This window comes from Phoca vitulina, unplaced genomic scaffold (assembly GCF_004348235.1).
Source record: "Phoca vitulina isolate PV1807 unplaced genomic scaffold, GSC_HSeal_1.0 scaffold2, whole genome shotgun sequence".
In the NCBI taxonomy this organism is placed as follows: Eukaryota; Metazoa; Chordata; class Mammalia; order Carnivora; family Phocidae; genus Phoca; species Phoca vitulina.
The window spans coordinates 58,526,712-58,548,480 of NW_022589705.1; the positions used below are offsets into that span (position 1 = coordinate 58,526,712).

Consider the following 21,769-nt stretch of genomic DNA (forward strand, 5'->3'; position numbering starts at 1 on the left):
AATACATTAAAAAAAAAAAAAAGGCAATGTGAGAGTGGGCTTTAGGATAGAAGAGTATAAATTCTGGTTCTGTCACTTATGAGCTCTGTGACCTTAATCAACTCCCCTAACATGATGTTGGGTTTTCTTTTTTTATTTTTTTTTTTAAGATTTATTTATTTGAGAGAGAGAGAGAGAATGCAAGTGGAGGGAGGGGCAGAGGGAGAGGGAGAGAGAATCCTCAAGCAGTCTCCCCGCTGAGTGTGGAGTGCAGAGCCCTACGCAGGGCTTGATCCCAGGACCCTGAGATCATGACCTGAGTGGAAATCAAGAGTCGGATACTTAACGAACTGAGCCACCCAGGTGCCCCTTGAGGCTGAGTTTTCTTACTCTAAAGTGGGGCTAATACCTATCTTCCATTGTGTTGTATGGACAGGGTGTGGCACACAGGAGGTAGTCAATAACGGTACACACACACACACACACACACACACACACACAACCTACCTTCTTGGCTGGGCCACCTTGTAGTAACAAATCATGCTAAGCTGCCTTGTTAATTCACATGGCTTTCTACCCCAAACCAAACTGTTATTTTCTGTGGCTCCATTCTACATTTCACAAGCAGAACTTAAGGACAGCAAAAACGTTTATTTGAAAAAATTACTATGTATTGAAAATATACATTAGAAATTATTACATACTTCCATAGCATTCCCCTCCCCCACCACAAAAGTAGAAATATCCGCTTGCTATGCTAATGCCATAGGTAAAGTCAAACAAAAAGGAAAACACCATCAGCCCCCTTTCCTCATACATGAGAGTCAGGGGGAAAGAGGTCAACTCCTATCTACCAATCAGTAGGAATTTAACAAGTCCCAGTCTTCCACAGCAAGACACACATATTTCTGCTTTGAAGACTGCGAAGAGTTGCTCTGTTCCTTCTCTGGCTCTTCAAAAGCTCTCTTCTTGCTCTTCTTTGACTCCTGGCTTGAGACGGCTTCGCGCTTTAACAATGGCCCATGGCAGTCTGGAGCTTTCTCTTTATAGAACTGGAGCTTCTCAGAAGAGTTCCCGTGGGTGTCTGCCAGGGGACACTTCACGGGGGCTTCAGCTCGAGTCCGCTTGCCATCTGCAAGAGTGACAGAAAGGAGGGGCAATGAGTCAACCACGCTGGGGTGTTAATGCCTGCCCGAGTCCTAAGATGATCCGAGGGAGACGGCAAAGGCCCGAACAGGGAGAGGCTGGGATTCATTTTATTCTCTTCTGGATGCCCTATCGAGTAACGGTGGCATATGCACTGGCGTGGGCTGAAGGCATGTACTCACATGGGAGCGTGACAGATTTGGATTCAAATCCCAGATCTGCCATTTCCTGGATAAGTGGCCTTGGGCAAGAAACTCTCTGACATTCAGTTTTCTCATCTTTATAAGGATATAAAACCGATTTCATAAGTGTGATGTGAAGATAAATGAGGTAACATATAAAGTGCTCAGCACAATGTTTGGCACATAATAAAAGCTCAGAAAATGTTACCTATATTATTCAAAATCTGGACTTTGTCTTTTAAACAAGAGCTACATTTGGGGCACAACCCTAGCAAATGATACCACTTTATTCTATAGTTTTTGGTATGCCCTGTATTCTTATTTTGCTACCTTTATTTTTCCTTCATTTTGATTTTATTGCTTACCTCCTTTAAAAAACTATGTAAAATATACATAAATTTACCACTTTAATCATTTTTAAGCGTATAGCTCTGTGGCACTGAGTACGTTCACACTGTTGTGCAAACATCACCACCACCTTTCTCCAGAACTTTCACTTCATGCAAAATGGAAACACTGTACCTGTTAAATGGTAACTCCCTTTCCCCTCCCCCCAGTCCCTGATACCCACCACTCTATTTTCTGTCTCTATAAACTTGACTATTTTAGGAACCTCTTAGAAGAAGAATCACAAAACATGTTTCTTTTTGACTGGCTTATTTCACTTAGCGTCATTTCTTCAAATTTCATCCACGTTATAACACTATGTCAAAACTTCCTTCTCTCTCTTTTTTAAGATTTTATTTATTTGACAGAGAGAGAGAGAGCACGCACAAGCAGGGGGAGCTGCAGGCAGAGGGTGAGGGAGAAGCAGGCTTCCTGCTGAGCAAGGAGCCCGATGCGGGACTCGATCCCAGGACCCTGGGATCATGACCTGAGCTGAAGGCAGAGGCTCAACCAACTGAGCTACCCAGGCACCCCAAAATTTCCTTCCTTCTTAAGGCTGAATACTCCATTGTATGGAAATACTACATGTTGTTCATCCATCCATATTTTTTCTTTTTTATTTTTTTAAAGATTTTATTTTTATCTAATTTCTACACCCAACCTGGGACTCAAACTCACAACTCCGAGATCAAGAATTGCATGCTCTGCTGACTGAGCCAGCCAGGCGCCACTATCCATTCATCTTTGGTGGACACCTGAGACAGAAATCTTTTGGATAGACTTAATTCCTTTTTTAATGTTCTGTACTCTACTTTTGTGCCACTACAAATCTTTTTTGGGACAAGATGGGAGATACATACATTTAACTATTTTCCTGGCGCTCAAAGCCAAGTGTGAACTTACACTGTCACATGTTGAGAGAATACAAGTCTTGATGATCTATTTAAGTCAATACTATCATAATTACTTTTCCCACTGGGTGAAAATGGGCTGACTGCTTTAAGGGTGCAAATAACCTAATAGCAAAAATTCCAAAGAAAAGGGAATTTCTCACAGAAGTGCTGAGCTGCTGTTCGAGGCTCCCCGGTTTCTCGTGGCTTCACAGCTTCTGAAGTCACACGTTCCCACTGCAGAACAATCTAAAATGTATTTGGAAAGATCTGAATCTGAACAAAATCTTAAGCTTTTAACCGCAAGCTTTCCTTATTCCCTTAGCTGCCTTTCCATAAACACAAATCCTTACGGTAACCTTACTTCAGATGACAGGTGGTGGTAAGAGTAACCAAGTCAAGCCTGGATTTTCTGTTTTAATGCAGGAATTGATCAGAATACAAACACATTGGATATATGTATTTACATGACTCGGGAAAAATCTATAAAGCTGATTCCCTGTCTATTTTCATCTCTATTGCAAGCTAGAAAAAAGTATATATCCTTAAATAATAAAATGTAAAACCTTAGTCATAATACTTTTCACACATTCTTAGACTCACTTTCATGCCTTAAAATATACCAAATATAATTCAACTCTTGTATGTGTGTAAAATGCCCATGTTTCCATGTTCTCAAGACATTTCATGATCAGTTTCCATTTTTTAAAACTGTTACAAATGTATTTTTATTGTAAGCTACTACAAATTCTTTTGGAAATTTGGCTGAGTATAAACTATATGTAAAAAAGAAAGTGATTATTTCACATATACCACAAGTAATAAGAACTTTTAACTTAATATTTCTCATTATAGTATACAATAAAATGACCGAAAGAAAGTCAAGGAAAACACTTCAGGACACAGAGACGGGACAACACAGAATGTAAAAATACACCAGACTTAGCGCCACCACCTACCAGCCAGGGTATCCTTGGCAAGTGATTTAATTTTTTAGGCTCAATATTTTCATCTGTAAAACAGTAGTAATAATAGTACACAGCCTCCCCAGGCTGCTGTGAGGATTAAATGAGGGGGTTAGCAGTGTCTGGCCACAGAAAGCACCCAGTAAATACCAGGTGTCACCCCTCCTATGATACCTCCCTGACCATGGGAACGGGTCAGATCTAAGAGAATGCCAGCATAAACCAAACCTGGTGACTCAGTGGGCAATACGGAAAACAGTCCTTCCACTAACAGAAATAAGAATGTCAATAGGAAGAGCTGCTTGGGGAGAGGGAAGAAGAAAATAAGCTTGGTTCTGGCCACACTGAATCTTGGCGCCCGGTACAGATTTATGGACAGTACTTAGGAATGGGTCTGATGTGTCAGAGAAGGTAAAATCTTTCCCGCAGGGACAGTTAAGGCTCTAAGAACAGTGAAGATCACCAGGAGAGAGAAGACAGAAGAGGAGAGGAGGAAGTGAGGAATCAGCAGGAGCTGGAGGGAGAAGTGAGAGGGGAATAAGGAAAAAGGCCAGGAGGGGAAAGCGTAGGGCAGGCGTGTTCATACCAGCAATGCAGAAAAGCCCAGGAAGATGGAGAATGAGATCATACACCACCTTCAAGAAAACACCCGCTGTAGAGCCATGGAGGCCAGACCTAGATTACAAGGGATTAAGAACTGAGTGGGCAGTGAGGAGGTGGGCAAGATCCTAGAAACCACTTCATAGCTGCACGGGGGGACAAAGAACTGTTAGAAAAAGAGTAAGTCATGTTTATACACAGAAAGCAAACAGCCAACAAAGTGTGAGACTGAAGACTGAAGGGTGGGGCAGTGGAGGGAAATCATTATGAGCTAAATATCCCAGAGAGAGCCGGAGATCTGAGAGACCGTAACCGAAAAACAAACGCTCAAGTGCTCATCCCCGGAATAAAGTGGCACACCTGACCCTTCGGATAGGGGGAAGTAGGAGATGGTTGAATAAATGGAGACATTCTGAGACAGAGATAGGGAAGTAAGGGGACTCCCGGTAGTTGGCCTCATTTTCCTGTGTCACCTGCAGAGTGCGGGCAGGAGGAGACTGGAGTCAGCCCGAAACATTTCAATAGGGGATCAGCAAGAGATGGGGAAAATGCTGCAGCCACGCTCTAGGGGCCTGCGCAGGGTGTATGGTATGAAGCTGCACGTATGAAGGAGCCCCATCAACTTACAGGCACACCTCGGAGCTTGGCTTTATTATGCTTAGCAGGTACTGTGGTTTTTTTACGAAAGGAAGGTCTGTGGCGACCCTGCGTAAAGCAAGTCTATGGGCAACATTTTTTCAACAGCAGTTGCTCACTGCATGCCTCTGTGTCACATTTTGGTAATGCTCATAACATTTCAAATTTTTTCATTATTATTGTATGTGTTACGGTCATTAGTGATAACTCACTGAAAGCTCAGGTGATGGCTAACATTTTTAGCAATAAAATATTTTTAATTAACGTGAGTACATTATTTTTTTAGACATAATGCTATTATACACCTAACGGACTACAGTATACACAAAAATTTTATATGCACTGGGAAACCAAAAAATTAGTTTGACTTGCTTTTATTGCAGTATTTGTATTTTTTTAAAAGATTTATTTATTTATCTGAGAGAGAAAGAGAGAGAGAGGGCGTGGTGGGGAGGGGCAGAGGGAGAGAAAGAATCTCAAGCATTGACTCCCCACTGAGCACAGAGCCCAATGTGAGGCTCAATCCCACGACCCTGAGATCATGACCTGAGCCAAAATCAAGGGTCGGTCACTTAACGGACTGAGCCACCAAGGTGCCCCGCAATATTTGCTTTATTACAATATTCGCTTCATTGAGGTGGTCTGGAACCAGACCCACAATATCTCCATGGTACACCTGTACTTTCAGGCCAGGTTGCTAGGTATTTTACTTCATCCTTACTAAGCTCTGTAAGAGAGGTCCTGGTTTCTGCATTTTATAGATGAAGAAACAGCAACTCAAAGTTGCCTTAAGTCATATAGCTATTGCGTTGTCCAGCCAGGATCCCAAACCCATGTCTCCTTAACTCCATAGCCTATGCTCATTCCACCATGTCACCTGCTACCAAACTTCATCAAGCCTTTGTATAACCATCCCACACCTGCCCCAAGTCCACTGCATATATGTAGGATTCATCCAACGCTATAAACTGTTGTAACGATTTCAGCATGCATTTTGTGGACAAACATCAAAGTGCTCCTGAAATACTGACTCACCCCTTCTTGATTACTTATAGGGAGGTGATGCTACAATTACACACTTGGATAGGTCCACCAGCATACAGTACAGTGGAACCAAGGAGGAACCCAGAATGAAACAGTTTGGTGGGTCTTCTAGAAACATTAAAGTGTCTGAAGAAGAAAGGCACCAGCCACAGACAAACTGCCATCTACTGGTGCCCTACTACTTGGTTACCTTCTGACTTCCTACTTAGGTCTATACTAAGTTGAGGAAGACCACCAAGAAGACAAGGGATAATCAAAGGAAAGTCAGCCAAGAAGCTGAAAATGGGAGGGTTTACTCAGTGAGAGGACAAGAAAGACATTTCTTCACTAAAGCTCTAAGAGGTAAGAAATTTGCCCAAACTAAGGGGAAGAGTCAGATTTGGACCCTTATCAGTGTGACTTATTCTCTTTCCAGCATCCACACGCTGCTAAGAGAATGTGTCCTTCTGCAGTTGGACATACTGCTTTTTTGCATAGCAAGCCAGAATTTGCTTATTTTCTGAGTTGTTTATAAGATGGCACTTTCTCCTAGGGCGAATAAGGATGAGGCACAAACTAGTGATCAGAGTATGAGATCTAAGGACTGGCATCTGACACCTTGTCTTAAATAGCTGGGTTAGGTATGGGCCATCAGTGTCTCCGATTTGACGTGAAGATGGTAATTCAGCCAGACTACCCGGAAGATTAAGGTTTGTTCAAAGTGTTGACTACGGCAGTTGGTGATTTAAAGTGAAAAGCCAAATGCACTGTGAGAGAGAAAAATCTGCAGTACCTGGTCAGCCCAGCCCTCTGTCTTACAGTTACTGTGATCAAATTCCTTCAAAGGCACTTTGGAGTGGACAAGGCCTATGTGGGTCTGGAGCTTGTGTTTGACGGCTTTGATGTCCTATGAGGGAAAGAACAAGAATGCACACACATCTAGTCAATTCTTGCTTGCTTTCAGTAGGAAATAAACACCATCACAAATACCAGTCCTTTCTAAACACCAATTAGCAGGAGCAAAAAATATCTAATTTTGAGTCTGGAGAAATAAGAGAAGGGAGCAAATGTCTTACCTTGAGCCCTGTCCCAGAAATATCTAAGCAGTTTAGTTTTCTAAAAGAGAAGAGGTATCCAATTCCCGCATCTGTGATCTCAGGGTTACCTAGATGTCAAAAACATAGGCTGTATAACAGTATACAGTAGAGCTACTACTAAACTCCAACAATAAGCTCAGAAAAAAGGCCAAACAATGATAAAATATAAAGTATTAAGTGAGCAAACTTTTCAGAGAAAACTAATATAAGAATCTTATCTTCATCCTGTCTGTAATATGGAACAGCGACACTAGATGACCCTTAAGATCTTTATATAAAGCTCTAACTTTCTAGGAGGTGGGGATTAGCAGAAAAATAAACCAGGAAGTTATCCCGAAGAGTTTAATTTGGAGCCTTATGAAAACAGCATACATAAACATGTATTAAAATAGTTTACTGGACTCTGCCCATGGCTATTCCACCTCCAAAGTAAAAATATTTTAAAAAGATTTTCAAAGGTATTTAGACAGAGACTATTACTACTCTTACTAACTTGTACTGTTTTCAGAAATCTTTCATACATATTACCTTCTCAAATCAGAGAGTACTACATTTAGCATTGAGTCCTCAAAGCCATGAGTAAAATGCACCTGGCACATTCTAGATGCTCAAAAAATACTTGCTGAATAAAAACACTTTCCTGGGAGGGAGGTTGGACATTGACTACTGTCTTCATTTTACAGAAGTCGAGGCTCAAAGAGGTTAAATAACTTGCTCAAGGGTACACAGCTGTTAAAAAAAAGTAGCAGACCAAGGAATGTCCTCTGACCTTAAACCCCTGTTCCTTTCATTCTTTTGACACCATACCGTCCTGCCATATATTGAATGGGTGCTCAGTTAAATTGTAAATGATCTCTATCAACTTTCTAGCACTGAAGTCAACATCTGATTAATCCTGTTATCACACTGTGAATTCATCCAGATTTTCATCAAGCAAGTATTGATTAAAAGACTTAGCTGACAGACACTCTGTATCAGCAACTCAAAGAAAGTAAAGGTGAGCCAAATGTCCCTTATGTATGCCATGAATATGATGAAAAGCTGCCCTGTCTGCACACCGTGAGTGGCCCAGATGAATGTGGCAAGGCTTTTCCTACCCTAAAGAGGTGGCAGCATACAAGGAAAGGTATGTGATCAGGAGTCAAGTGCCTCTGGCTTTACCCCTCCTCTGCCACTAACTGGCTGTGGCACCTAGGAAAGTCACCGCCCTTAATCTTATCACCTCTAAAATGACGGGGAAGGGGAAGAACTAGGTGATTTCTAAAGCCATTCTTCCAATGTTAAGAACTATAATTTAGAATGAAACTTACAAGATAAGTCTAATAATGTTAGATTTTCAAGGCCTCTTTTCATCACTCGAACTGGTGCTGTCATTTTCCGCACGCCGGCATCAGACAGACAGTTATCTTTCAGGTGGAGCTGAGTTACACTAGGGAAACAAAGTCCATAAGTAAATCATGTAGAATCTGAGAAAGCCTACGTACAAGAACAGGCTTTCATAAATTTCATCTAAAAATACAAAATATCTTCTACATCCTGTTATTTCACACCCAATGCATTTAACAGAGTTATAAACCTTCTGGTGCTATTTACTGACTGAGGGTTAACTTAGGGATCAAAGTGTCATGTGGTACTAATCTCAGATGGCAGAGGGCACTAAGGGTATACGGTCAAATGAGGTAAACAGGGACTTCATTAAGGGGATAAATATACCTTGCTTAACACAAAAGCTGCATTCATGACAAATCCTATGTGAAAACCAAAAACACTCTAAATATGTCAGGAAAGTCTACTAAAGAACTCCTATGAGAATTCTTTTTGCAAAGCAAACAATCCTCTAAATTTAACTAGCTTTATAAATCTAGATTTTCAGATAGGTTTTTAGGTATACCCATAATCCAATCCATCCAGCTAACCTGAAATTAGTGTATTAATCTGCTCCATGATCCCACACACAAGACATCTGAAACTTTACTAAACCTCACACAAAAATACCTTTGTATGGGGCAGAGTGTAGGTGTCGCCGTCTGAGGCAGGCCCCAGGAAGCTGGTCAGACTCAAGTTTGTCATGCTGTTATGCTTCTGGCTGTTTATGAAACCACAAAGGAATCTGTCTGGCCTCCTGTCTGCTGGCCAGACTGAGCAACTGGAGATCAGCTGGACTATTTGTGAATGGTATAAACTGGGCGATTTCTTTAAATTATGGTTCTTGAAAAGAATTAGGTGGTCTTTAATAGTTTACTTTTTAAATAATTTATAGTTCATTGATAGTTAAAATAGAAAAGAACGATTATAGACAACTATATTAAGTATTTCTTGTTAGAATAAACTAGGACTGGACAAACTAAGGGCAAAATCATTTTTACCCCAGGTAGTTTCATGTATTACATGTTGAAATAAAGGTTATTTAGAAAATGAACCAACTGACTTACTTTCCTAAGAACTGTTCAATCTATGTTGCTTGTGCCCAGTAAAGGAGACTGAAAATGTTTTAGGAAATAAAAAAAATTAGCAAATAAACACAGGATTGGAAAGTAATCAGCACTCTTCAAGATGATCCCACTGGATCATCCTTTAAAAACAAAACACAACAATTCATCTACAAGTGGTGGCAGGTCAATACCTAGAAAGGGCCTCATTGGTGAGATGTTCTAGAAGTTCATGCTCATCTCCAAGCTTGCAACAGGAAAGATCCAGGCAGGTCAGCTCCCGGAAAGACTTAATTTCCTCAAGTTTTTCTGAAATCACCAGATATCTGTGGGGCATGGAGAGTAATCAATAGCTTTTCTTTTCCTTCTTTTAAAACATTATCATTTGTGGCTTTGTGATATAGTCAACATTCCATCAGGACAAGGAACTATGTAATAAGCAGACTTCACCAATTTCTATGTGGGCATAGGTTGAATTTTTTAATTAGTGAATGCCTTGAGTCTTTTTACATGATGGTGGAGTAAAAACTTTTAAATAAAAATATACACGCAAAAGCAAGACACAAGAGAAAACACCTGCTTTGTCAGAAGACAAACCTTGGTGATGGGACATTATGGGAGAATTTCCAAACTTTAGGATTCTCAAAATTTAATCATTCTTTTGAAGTTTTTTTTTTTTTTTTTTTAAAGATTTTATTTGTGAGCGAGAGAGAAAGAGCAGGAGGAGGGGAGAAAGAGAGAGAGGGAGAAGCAGACTTCCCGCTGAGTGGGGAGCCTGATGCAGGGCTCGATCCTAGGACTCCAGGATCAGGACCTGAGCCAAAGGCAGATGCTTAACCGACTGAGCCACCCAGGCGCCCCCTGAAGTTCCGTTTTATCTTACGCTCTACTGGTTTGAAAACTGGAACAGAGCCTGGAACTCTAGGCTCTAATCTCTGCACGTCCCCAAGAATATACCAAGAGCTATTTGGCAGATCACGTTTTATCATTTCTATTCAAACACAGGTTTCAGTAGCTGCCCACTCCACTGTGCCTGTTAACTTTACTCTGAAAGTACGTGCAGTATGACAGACTACAAGGACTCCGTCTCGTCTAGATGGTTAAGACAAACCTGTGAGCACAAACAATTTAATTACACTGGAGCACCTTGCCAAACTGTTATCAGGAAGCATCAGGGAGGCCTCTGGAGAGGAAAAGGAGATCAAAAGGGCATTCCACAGCCCAGGGTAGGGCCTCCACCCTGCTTTCTAGTTGTTCATCTATTTCAGATGATGTCAGTGAGAAAAAAATGAAAAGTGATTAGGTGTGACAGGAAATAGAGAGAGGATCCTAAGAGAACAGGAAAACTGACTTGTGGCAAGAGCATGCCTTTCTCATCCACTTTCCTCACAGGTGTCTAGAAGTTTCTACAGCAAAATGGTATGCTAGGATCTGTGGAGTTACACTTAAAAGTGTTCAGTTCTCTCTTTGTCAGTAGGGTCATAATTACCAAAAACAAGATGGAATAATATGAGGGCAAGACAGAAGTTAGATCTCTTTTCTTCCTATCGCCAAAGTAAGATGTACTGAAGCTGATTGCTGGCCTGACTACTAGGTACAGATGGCCTGGGGCATTGATACCCTCTCTAAGCTGCCTGGTGACAGAGCTCAGCTGGGTACACAATTGAGCCTTATTTCCTCAGACGCATTTTAATTGCACTGTAAATAAAGCTGCTGTTTTCCATCTTCCAATCACAGAATTGAAGTGGGTTAATGGGGATTTGGGGGATTACTGGCAATCAGAGAAAGGAAAACACACATCCTTTGATCAATTAACCAAAAGATTTTCAGTAATTCTGAAACAAGGGTTATCTGCGAAGCACATAACAATGTATAATGTGATTAACAAACATTACAAAAATCAAGGCTGAGAAACCAACATGCAAAGCCATAGACACTACTAGATGCTTATCTAGGACATTTTCAAAGCTCTAGGGTCTTGCTCAACACTGGTCTTCCAATTTGTCCCTTAACGAGTTCAGAATAGTGTAATGGAGAAGCAACAGAAAGAACACAAATTTTAGTGTCAGATACAACTAAGTTTGGATTGTAGCAACCCTAATCACTTGTGTGACTGTGAAGTTACTTAACCTCTCTGATCCTCAATTTTTACAGCTGAAAATGGGGCAAATGATTACTTCTTTTAAGGATTACTAAGAAAACTATAAACAATATTCCAAAAGTACAGGCATCTGATAGAACCTCATTTCATGGTAGTTATTATAATCACTTCATTACACAGGGTGGCATTTAAGGAAAACATACTTGCCTCCCAGTACCATTAGCTGGATTAAAAATCACTGGGCTTTCAACACAGGAAGGAAATAGTTTTTATAGCGCTGGAACCCAGTTGCAAAAACACTGGCTTCTCCTTCCGACAAGCAGCTTTGTGACCTACCCTAACACAGTAAGTGTCCCAACCTCCCCAACTATCTTATTTTCAATAATTTTCTCAATCTCTTTCCCTTTGATCTGAACCCTTTCGTGCTGGTGAAACCTTTGCTGTTATAGCATCAGCCCTGGATTATAAATGCAAACCCAAATCTCCTGTCCTCTTCCTATTTTCCTCTGGGGATTCAAGAGGAGAAGGGAAGTTTGGGATCACAGTTGAAAATTTTCTTTTTTTTTTTTTAAGATTTTATTTTTAAGTAATCTTTACGCCCAATGTGGGGCTCAAACTCATGACCCCGAGATCAAGAGTCCCATGCTCTTCCGACTGAGCCAGCCAGGCGCCCCCACAATTGAAAATCTTAACCTTGTATCTGAACAAGACAGCAAAGTTTAGAATTGTTGCAATAAAATATGAGCCAAAAGATCACATTAAAAATGTTTCTATTTTTTTTATAAAATACACATTTCTTGTAGAAAAAATTAAGAAAATGTGAAAAATTATAAAGAAAATTAAAACAAATTACGCAATCCCATTATCCAGATTACATTTTGAAATGTTTCTTTTCTTTCTATATATGTAATACATATAAAAATTCCTAATTTTTTAAAAAAATTGGATCATATAGTGTATGCAATTTTAATCCTTTTAAATGTGTTATATATGAACATTTCACAGCATTTTAAATGATCTTTCAATATTATCTTAATAGCTATATAATATTTCACCATATGAATGTACCATAATTGGCTTAACTCATCTCCTATTGTTGGATATTCAGCTTTCAGGTTTTCGCTATTACAGTGTTATAATGAGCACCCTTATATGAAAGTATTTGTTCCATGTCTGAGTATTACATTAAAAATTAGAATAGGGACACCTGGGTGGCTCAGTTGGTTAAACACCAGCCTTCGGCTTGGGTCTTGATCCCAGGGTCCTGGGATCAAGTCCCGCATCGGGCTCCTTGCTCAGCGGAAAGCCTGCTTCTCCCTCTGCCTGCTCTGCCTGCTTGTGATCTCTCTCTGACAAATAAATAAATAAAAAAAAATTAGGATAGATTCCCAATAGAAGGAATTAATGGATCAAATGGTATGGATATTTTTAAGGCTCTTGATACATGTAGCTAAGCTGCTTTCTAGAATTGCTACTAATTTATGTGCTTGTCAAACGTGAATCAAAGTGTGCTATTCAGTTCCAATCTGACCACTGGAGTGGTATATATAGACATCACAAATGAATAAAAAGCACTTGCACTATCATGAGAAATACTTAAGCTAGAACAGTAGATGGAGGGGTAAAACAGAATACAAGTTGTACATGGAGTATATTCCCAAATGTATAAAGATGTGTGTGTGTGTGCATATATATATATAAAAAAGATTTTATTTATTTGACAGAGAGAGAGGGAACACAAGTAGGAAGTGTGGGAGAGAGAGAAGCAGGCTTCCTGCTGAGCAGGGAGCCTCATGTGGGGCTTGATCCGAGGACCCTGGGATCATGACCTGAGCCAAAGGCAGACGCTTAATGACTGAGCCACCCAGGCGCCCCTAAAGATATATATTTGAAAATGATTATCATGAATAGTGGGATTATGAATTTCTTAAAATTACAGCTTTATATATTTCCCAAATATATACTGCCTTTATAATTTTAAAACAAGGCATCTATCATAATCCTACTTTTCATTGTTCTATTTTTTCTACAGTGAACATAAATAACTTGAAACAAAGCATGAAGGAGTAAAATGTATTTTAAATATATGTGCTACAATGAAATATTGCTTGGCTTTTCATTTAGGCAAGGTAATTCTTTTTTCTACTGGAAGCAGCCCCAAGCTCAGCCATGACTAACCACAGCATAGAGACAGAGCTTTTAAGAGGTACCCGCTCAGTTTCTAAGTCCACGGCTATGCTCCTATCTGCATGTGTTTATGCCTTGTCTTTTTAAAGTACAATGTTTGGACTGGGGTGAAACCGTTGATTCTATGAGCCAATTAAATAAAGACTGCTTCTTTTTGGTTTTTTAAAGACTTTTTTTTTTTTTTTATTGTATTTGAGAGAGAGGAAGAGAGAGAGAGCATGAGTGAGGGGAGGGACAGAAGGAGAGGGAGAAGCAGACTCCCCACTAAGCGCGGAGCCCAACGGCCAATACTAGGACCTGAAGATCATGACCTGAGCCGAAGGCAGATGTTTAACCGACTAAGCCACCCAGGTGCCCCTCTTGTTTTTTAAAGCATATGAGTTTAGCTTATGCTTTCTGATATGACTTTCTCCTCTTACATGCTATTTTTTTAGCCTTGTTTTAATGGTCATATTGATGGTACATCTTAATAGTAAGCTACCTTGCACATTTTCTGATCACAAAAAAAGTTCACCTAATGGCATACTACAGTTATTCCTAAAATCTACAGGTATTGACGGCCAATGATTCTTAAAATACATAAAGCCAGGTGCGTTAACAGTGTAAGCAGCGTGCTGCCACTTGCGTAACAAAGGGGAGAGCCGCAGGTGCATGCATGTGTACGAGGTAACTCTGGAATGATATAAAAGAAATTGTCAACAGTAGCTGCCTCTGGAGAAATTCTGTGTTTGAATTATTTTCCATGGCAGTTTCTATTTTTAAATTTTCCACGGTTTTTTAAAGGTTTTTTTTTTTTTTTTTAAGTAGGCTCCATGCCCAGAGTAGAGCCCAACATGGGGCTTGATCTCACAACCCTGAGATTAAGACCTGAGCTGAGATCAAGAGCTGGATGCTCAACCTATTGAGCCACCCAGGCACCTCTATAGTTTTTTGTTTTTTTTTTAATTAGTAGATGCTTTAAAAGTCATTTTACATGATGGTGGAATAAAAACTTGATTTATTTTATTTTTTAAGTGGATCCCAAAGTGGGGCTTGAACTCATGACCCCAAGATCAAGACCTGAGCTGAGGACAAGAGTCCAGGATGCTTATATCTAAAACTAATGATGTAATGTATGGGGATTAACATAACAATAAAAAAATTAAAAAAAAAAAAAAAGAGTCCAGGATGCTCAACCAACTAAACCACCCAGGTGCCCCTAAAAACTTTAAAGAAATCAGTAAAAGTAATATGAGCAAAGGCAAGTCACAAGAGAAAACATCTGCTCTGCTAGAAAACAGACCTTGGTGTTGGGACCTGTCAAAATGAGTCATGGGGAAGCCTCACTAAAACGGAAGTTGTGAGGTTTCAGCAGGGGGAGCTCTCACACCCTAGACCCAACAGGAAGAGCCCAACTTGACCTTACATGGACTTGACTTTTCACGTGGATACTACTCTACCATTCCCAGCCAAAGGAAGAAACACTTTCCTCATCCCCCATGGCAATAGCTTCATCAATGAAAAGCCACCACACTTTGAACTCCTAGTTTACTCCAACAGTCTTTAAGTTCTTTAAGTTCGTAACAACCTTCCCAACTTCCCTCTTTTCTCCTTAAAAAAGTATGCCTCTCCTTTGTTCCCCCTGACTTGCCTGTGGTTTTGCCATAGCTTGATTGTCCCAAATTGCAATTCTCTTTTATTCCTGAATAAACCCATCTTCTGCTGGTAAAATAACTGGCAGTTTATTTTTAAAGTGAACAGACCTTATTTGAAAATTTCCAAACTTTAGGATACTTCAAATTTTAATCACTCTTTTAAAGTTGCTTTTTATCTAATGCTCAATATCTAGAGGTCTGAAAATTGGAACAGGGCCCAGAACTCTGGTTACTAATCTCCACATCCCCAAGAGCATACCAAGAGATATTTGGCAGATCATATCTTGTCATTTCTATTTTCTCATACTAGAAAAGTTGGTAGAAGAGTACTTTTTTTTACTGAATGGAGGAGTGGTGGCAATCAAAGCAGTGGCAAAATGGTTTCAAAATAAAGCTATGTTTTCTGGTGGGGGGAGTAGGTAGGGAGAAAGACATTGATTTTTCTCAAAATGGCCTGCCACTTTGTATTTGGGAGCTTTAAATTGAAGTGCTATTTGATGGGGGAAGCCCCCAAGCCCACTAAGCCCCAGAACTAGACAGAATTAATACACCCCCCCAAAATACTCAATATCCTAATCAGAATACCCACCTGTTTCGCAAACACAGGGAGCAAAGTACCAGACTTCCATAGGCCTCTGTGAATTTCTGTAAAGCCCTCAGCCCCGCACCTGGCTCTGTGAATTTCTGTCTGGCTTCTGCAGCAGAGAATAGCTTTTCAGCAATCTGCTCAGGAAAGCCAATAAGGGAATCAATGTGATCAACATTGTCGGAGATAAAGCCCAGGACGAGGCTGAAGAGAGATTTGGCAGAGTACCGAAGATTCCCCTCCCGGGTATATGTGAAGATGAAATGATCAGTCTTCTCTTTCTGTGCAGTATCATCTTCCCTGTTCATGCAAAGCTCCACAGAGAAGCCTTTGGGAAATAGTCTGAAAGGCCTTGGCTTCTGCAGGCTACTCCTGACACCATCCAAGGCCAGATTGACCATGTGCAGCTGACCATTTTCTCGCACATAGATGGGTCCTGGGTCCAGGTGGTTTTCTGAGTTGAGGTAGTAAGACATTGCCTTGGTTGCAACTGTAAAAGCAAGGCACAAAGGAAGCAAACCCAATTAACATGCCATTTGTAACATGTAACTTCATCTTGCTGTGCCCAGAGCTTTATGAGCCTACCAGGAAGGCCCTTTGGTTGGTCTGGGGAAACAAAGCTTCCCAGCTGCCTGTGAACTCTGACACAGCAGGTTGCCTCTACTGCCTCTATCTGGAATGCCGTCTCCTACTTTCCCCTCTTCTTCGTATCGGGTGCACTCCTACTCATCTTTCAAAAGCCAGCTCAAATCTCATTTCTAAAGTTCACCCTGGGGAAGTTAACAGAAGCGCACAGAGTCATCTACAAGGAAAAGTCATGGCAGCACAGTTGATAATTGCAAAACAACTGGAAACAACCTAAATGTCCAACAACAGGGGTGCTATTAAGTCATTTATGATACATCTATACCATGGAATGTTATGCAGCCATTAAAATCATAAAATTTTTATTGATTTGCAAGTTACAAACAGTACATACAGAATTTACTATTTCTGTTTTTAAAAACATAACTACGCACAGAATAAAGACCAGAAACTAATAACTTCCTTGCTACCTTTGGACCTTCGACATCTTTGTTGACTCAGTGTTTTGCTACTGATTTATTTTCTGGGCCTGTGTTCCACTAGTTTGAGTTTCTTGAGGAGAGGGAGCATGTTTAATTCATCCAGACTCCCTAACATGGTGTTCTGGCATATAACAGACCCTGAGTGGGTATTTGTGGAACTAAAGTCTACTCATTTGCTAAGTCTTGCATAGACCATCAGCAACAGGGTTTTTTGGATCTACAAAGAAAGACCTCCATCACAAGAGCTAAAAAAAAAAAAAAAAAAAAAAGCGATTCTACCCCTTGGACACATCTATTAGGTCACTTTTGAGGTAAGGCAAAACACCAAAAACAGTGGGCATTTATGCAATCCTACGGGTGACATTTTGTGCTCAAGCATTAATTGGATAAAGTATGTTTTCCTGAGAAACTGTGAGATCTCAAATTACACAAAAAATTGCTATGTTAAATGAAAGTATTTGATTATCATTTCCACAACAATTTAAAGAGTAGTGAGAACTAAAATTCTATATATGTCAAATTGCTGCCATTATCTTTAAAAGACTCACACTTTTAGAGTGAACTAACCCAGCTTCTCATCATCAATGCAGGGCTGGGATATAGCTCTGATGCCATGTATAAGTGTCAGCAAACAATCAAGTCAGTGATCAAAAATGCTGAGTCTCTGGAGATCAAACAGTGATCCTGTTTGTGGGCATCAGTACAATCCCTGTTTCTCCCGAGGATAATTATGTGTGTAAAAGCACATCAGAAAGAAGGGCCCTGCCTAGCCTGACAGCCTCAGCCTTTCCTGCTCAGCTTCTTACGCCCTACTCTTCAGCCATGCCATACGACCCAAGTAAGTTGGCTGTGCTCTCTTGTCCCACTGGTCTTTGCCCATTCTGCTCCCTTTGGTTGGAACATCCTTCTCTGCTTTCCTGACCTAGTTAATCCTTATTCATCATTAAAACTCAGCTCAACCACCATCCCTCTCCTGGGAAATCTTCACTAACCCCTGCACCAGTGCATGCCTGTCTGGTTTTCCCAGAGCACCAGTTTCTCCTCTATATATAGCACTTAGCACTCTGTGCTATGTTAACTTGCTAATGTTCCCAGAGCTGTGAGCTCTTTGAAGGTAAGGCACTTATTTGACTTGAATCATCTCTTTTTCCCAGGCCCAACACAGTGCCTAGTACTGAGTAAGCCCCCAACAGATACATGCTGAACTGAATGAGAGGAAGGGTGAGACCTCAAAGGGACAGACTGAGGGACCTCAGAGGCCCCTGAGCTGCAGGGCCTGCTGATACTGTTGCTAGGAGCCAGCTCCTCTTCTAGACAACAGCTGCAGGCTCCTCCCCTACTTGCCAGACCCTTCTGCAGGTGGTAGAAGCAAAGCAAATGATGGGAGGATATTGCTGCTGGTACTACCAGGGGAAAAAAACCTAACACTCAGACAAAAAATTCCTGTCATGGTGCCAGCTCTTATAACCCATACTCTTGCCAGGGACTGCTGCTAAGGAGATGCCTCACATATTCTAAGCTCTTCTTCCAGCATCTGGCACCTGCAACCTCACAGACTTTAATCTTGATGAGGAGATAAAGCAGATGCCCTCAGTCTTTATCCCTGGATTTGGACATTCAGAGCCCTACTCTACCCGTGGATCAGAAATTAGTCACCAGGCATGGCCCTAAAAAGGAATAACTTGATTGTAATAATAGAAAGGCAAACTCTATGAGGAGAACATATTATAATGGATCAGCACACCATAAGCTCCCTGACAATGAAACAGGGTCTGCCCATGCATATTACTCCTAACCCTCACCCCAACAGTGTGTTCCACAAACTTTGGAGTCAAATGGACAAATGGATAAATGACCACTTCAGGTGAAAATCAGAAAAGTCTGATTCCATCCAGCAGATGGCACAAGCAGCCTGGGACCAGAGTAAGGACGCTAACCCAGGCTGCCCCAAATCCTGGCAGCTTCTCTTTGTATGGATCACTTTCAAAAAAGGCACAGTTCTGGCTATTTTTTACTTCTAAATTCCTAATCAAATGCTAGTTGTCTTTCTAAATGATGAAAAAAACTCCCGTACTTCCTGAAGAGTAAAATCCACATTATCTGTCCAGAAGCCCCAAGGCTCCTCTGCTCTTCAATGAAGGTACTTGAGGAACTAATAACCTTGGTTCAGGAAATCCTGGTAACCTTTGATTTCTACTACTAAATTTGTGCATCTTGCATTCTCTCAATAAGAAGCTTCCCGAGAGTTTGTGAGATACTATAAAATGACCTAAGAATTAAATTAATGTTTAAACCTTGCAAGGTTAAGAACCATAAAGGCAAGAGAATTCCACATACAGCTTCTATACTTGGTTTTGCTTATGCCTGGCTGTTGTACACGGTGGTCTATTATAAATGGGCCCTCAAGCGACAGGGCCTGTTCTATACCATGGCAATAACCCCCTACAAACTCGAAAATTAAAATAATTAGTATCTGCAAGAATGTCCAGTTTAGATCTGCATTAACTATATTTTATATTAGATCAAGAGAGTAACAGGGCATTCTGATGGTCTTCCAGCCTGTCTCCAGAGAGGCAGTTTTGTAAACCATACAACCCCACAGAAAAATATTACACAGTGCATGTTCTAGTTTTCAGTCACCACAAATGATCCAAAGTTACCACAAAGCATTCCATTTCATCAAATGAATAAAATGTAACCTTACTACATAAAGAACTCAGTTCTCTACAGCCTCTTTCAATAAGAGGCAAACTAAAATAATTGATAACTAAATATGACAACTTTTTAGATCTAGAAGCCAGTTTACCAAGCAAGAAGCAGGACCATCCCAATCAAGTGGACTGGAGGGAGGGAACCAGAGACAGAGGCCACAGGATTAAAATTGTGAACCGAATCTATGACTCTCTAATTTGAAGGGAAAAAGAAAGCACCTAACTTTAGTAGGTAAACTAACAATCCCCTAAAAATAAATCATAGTAATGATGGTGACGATGATAATGATACTGGGTGTGATAGCTACCATTTATTAAGCACCCAGCAGTTGCTAAGCATTGTGCTAGGTACTCAAAATTAAGTGATCTCACGTAACCCTCAACAATCCTATGAGGTCAGGATTGCCATTTAACAGGTAAAAAGGCTCAGAGAAGTAAAGTAACTTACTTAAGGAACAGAGCTACTAAGTGGCAGAGCCCGAATTCAATCTCAAGGCTGTATTACTCCAAAGCTCAAGCTCTTTCCACTGCATGATGCTGTCTCTCAAGAATAAAAATATGACGTCAGCCTTAAGGATTAAAAAAAGATGTTAAAAATTAATCTCACCCACCTGTTTGATCCTTCTGGTATTCACTGGGTTAAGCTGGGGGTGGGGGGGGGCAGGGGGGAGATAAAAAAACCAGTGGACATCTGAGGAAAGAGCTGGTGGGAACAGAGCCAGGACAGAGCTACAATGAGGCCTCCCTTCCTCCCTCTGCCAGGGCAGAAATTACCCACATCCACACACCAGGAAAACATCTGTCAAGCCATGGCCTCCATCCCAAGGCTTCAGACACCCTTGGTTTATTTGAAAACGCAGTATTCTTGAGAAAATTTCTACACAAAAACTTGGACAGAAACTAGTTCCAAACCACCAATAACCAACTAACGATCTTACCTTGGTTGTTCTGTGTCACCACCATTATTCAATTTTCCACTCCTCTCATTTTTTTCCCTACAGAGTGCACTTTCCTACCTGCCTTCTCACCCATACCCTCTCCTCCCCCAAAGCTCCAAAGGCCCCACCATACCCAGCTCCCTACTTCCCTCCAGGAGCATGCCAATTTCTCCTACATCCTGACACTCTTACCGTTCTTCTACCTGCCAACTCAAGAATTTTTAACATAAAACCCCATCTCTACACTCCAAATCCTAACTCCCCTCCCTTCATCCAGTCCCAGCATCCCTGTCCCTACCTCTCACACCTCAGGCCCTTCCAATCCTACCAAGGCCCTTCTGAAATGAGGTTCCTGGTCCCAAACAGGCAATCCCACCTCCACCTGCCTCTCTTTCCTTCCCTGCACGGTTCCACCCCCATCGGTTCCACCCCCAGGCACTCTTCCTCTGTCCTTCACCAAGTATTCTTCCCTTCCTCCCAGTCTCTGGAATTCCCTCTCCTAGGACTCCAATCTCCCCATTCCTTTTCTTGTCTTCTGTCTATAACCTTCAAAATCCCCTTCCTTCACTCCTCACGATGCCCAACTTCACAACCCACAGCCCCAACTTTTCTTCCCTACCCCCAAGACCCCACCCCTTCTATTCCAATCCTAGATCCTTTCCTTCTTACACTTCTCAAATCCCACTCCGTTTTCCCCTTCCTCAGTACTGCAATTCTCCATCCCTCCCTCAATTCCCACGCATGCCCCTCCCCAAGCCCGCCCAAACTAACCCAGCTCCCTTCTCCCACCTTGCCCCCAAATACCCTACGCGGCACCCCGACCCCACCCTTAAACCCATCTCCCACAACCCTTTATCCTCATCCTCACATCTCTCACCCAAACCACACCCCAACCCCGTCCCTCCCGGTCTACCCCTCCCCCACTCCGCCCCTCCCTCACACCCCGCCCCCGCCCCCACTCGCAGCCCCGGGCTGCGTGAGCGGCCCAGCCCGCGGCCGCCACCTACCTGTGCCCCTGCCCGGGGCTGCGAGCGGCAGCTTCTCGGTGGCGGCTCCCTCCTCCCGCGGCGCGGCTGATGGGGGAAGCGGCTCGGCGCCGCGGGCACAAAGCTAGGGAGGGTGGGACCGAGAGAGGTTAGGAGGAGGGAGGGGGCTGGGGGCGACCTGGCGCCGTGGGACCGCGGGGCTGGCGAGGGGCGGGGAGGGGGGGC

The 21,769-nt window shown here is 41.7% G+C and overlaps 2 protein-coding genes across 5 annotated transcripts in view; one reads left to right on the top strand and one right to left on the bottom strand.

Moving 5' to 3' along the window:
- Positions 1-610: 610 nt before the first annotated feature.
- On the bottom strand, positions 611-21,711 carry LRRC42 (leucine rich repeat containing 42). 4 transcript variants are annotated; one of them, XM_032428449.1, is made up of 8 exons: positions 21,566-21,711; positions 15,846-16,332; positions 9,529-9,660; positions 8,216-8,334; positions 6,885-6,973; positions 6,602-6,715; positions 2,749-2,833; positions 611-1,111 (listed from the first exon to the last, which is right to left on the bottom strand). In XM_032428449.1, the coding sequence occupies exons 2-8, from the start codon at positions 16,316-16,318 to the stop codon at positions 837-839; spliced, it is 1,287 nt and encodes a 428-aa protein (XP_032284340.1). In that variant the 5' UTR covers positions 16,319-16,332; positions 21,566-21,711; the 3' UTR covers positions 611-836. The 4 variants fall into 4 exon arrangements, with proteins under 4 accessions (XP_032284340.1, XP_032284318.1, XP_032284347.1 ...); XM_032428427.1 differs by lacking the exon at positions 21,566-21,711 and adding an exon at positions 20,559-21,161; XM_032428456.1 differs by lacking the exon at positions 21,566-21,711 and adding an exon at positions 20,069-20,170.
- Positions 21,646-21,769, top strand: part of HSPB11 (heat shock protein family B (small) member 11) — a 40,201-nt gene continuing 40,077 nt past the window's right edge. Inside the window, exon 1 of the mRNA XM_032428509.1 lies at positions 21,646-21,692. The gene's annotated coding sequence lies outside the window, so the exon portion shown is untranslated. The remainder of the gene's footprint in view (positions 21,693-21,769) is intronic.

Bases quoted from the DNA above. Each gene is read 5' to 3' on its own strand.
- LRRC42 (XM_032428427.1), bottom strand. From the start codon at position 20,583: ATGGTGGTGACACAGAACAACCAAG. The intron at 6,716-6,884 runs GTAAGACATTTG...TTTCCCTCATAG, and splicing joins TTTCTGGGACAGGGCTCAAG to GACATCAAAGCCGTCAAACA. The intron at 2,834-6,601 runs GTACTGCAGATT...AATACATTTTAG, and splicing joins CAGAGGGCTGGGCTGACCAG to ATTGTTCTGCAGTGGGAACG.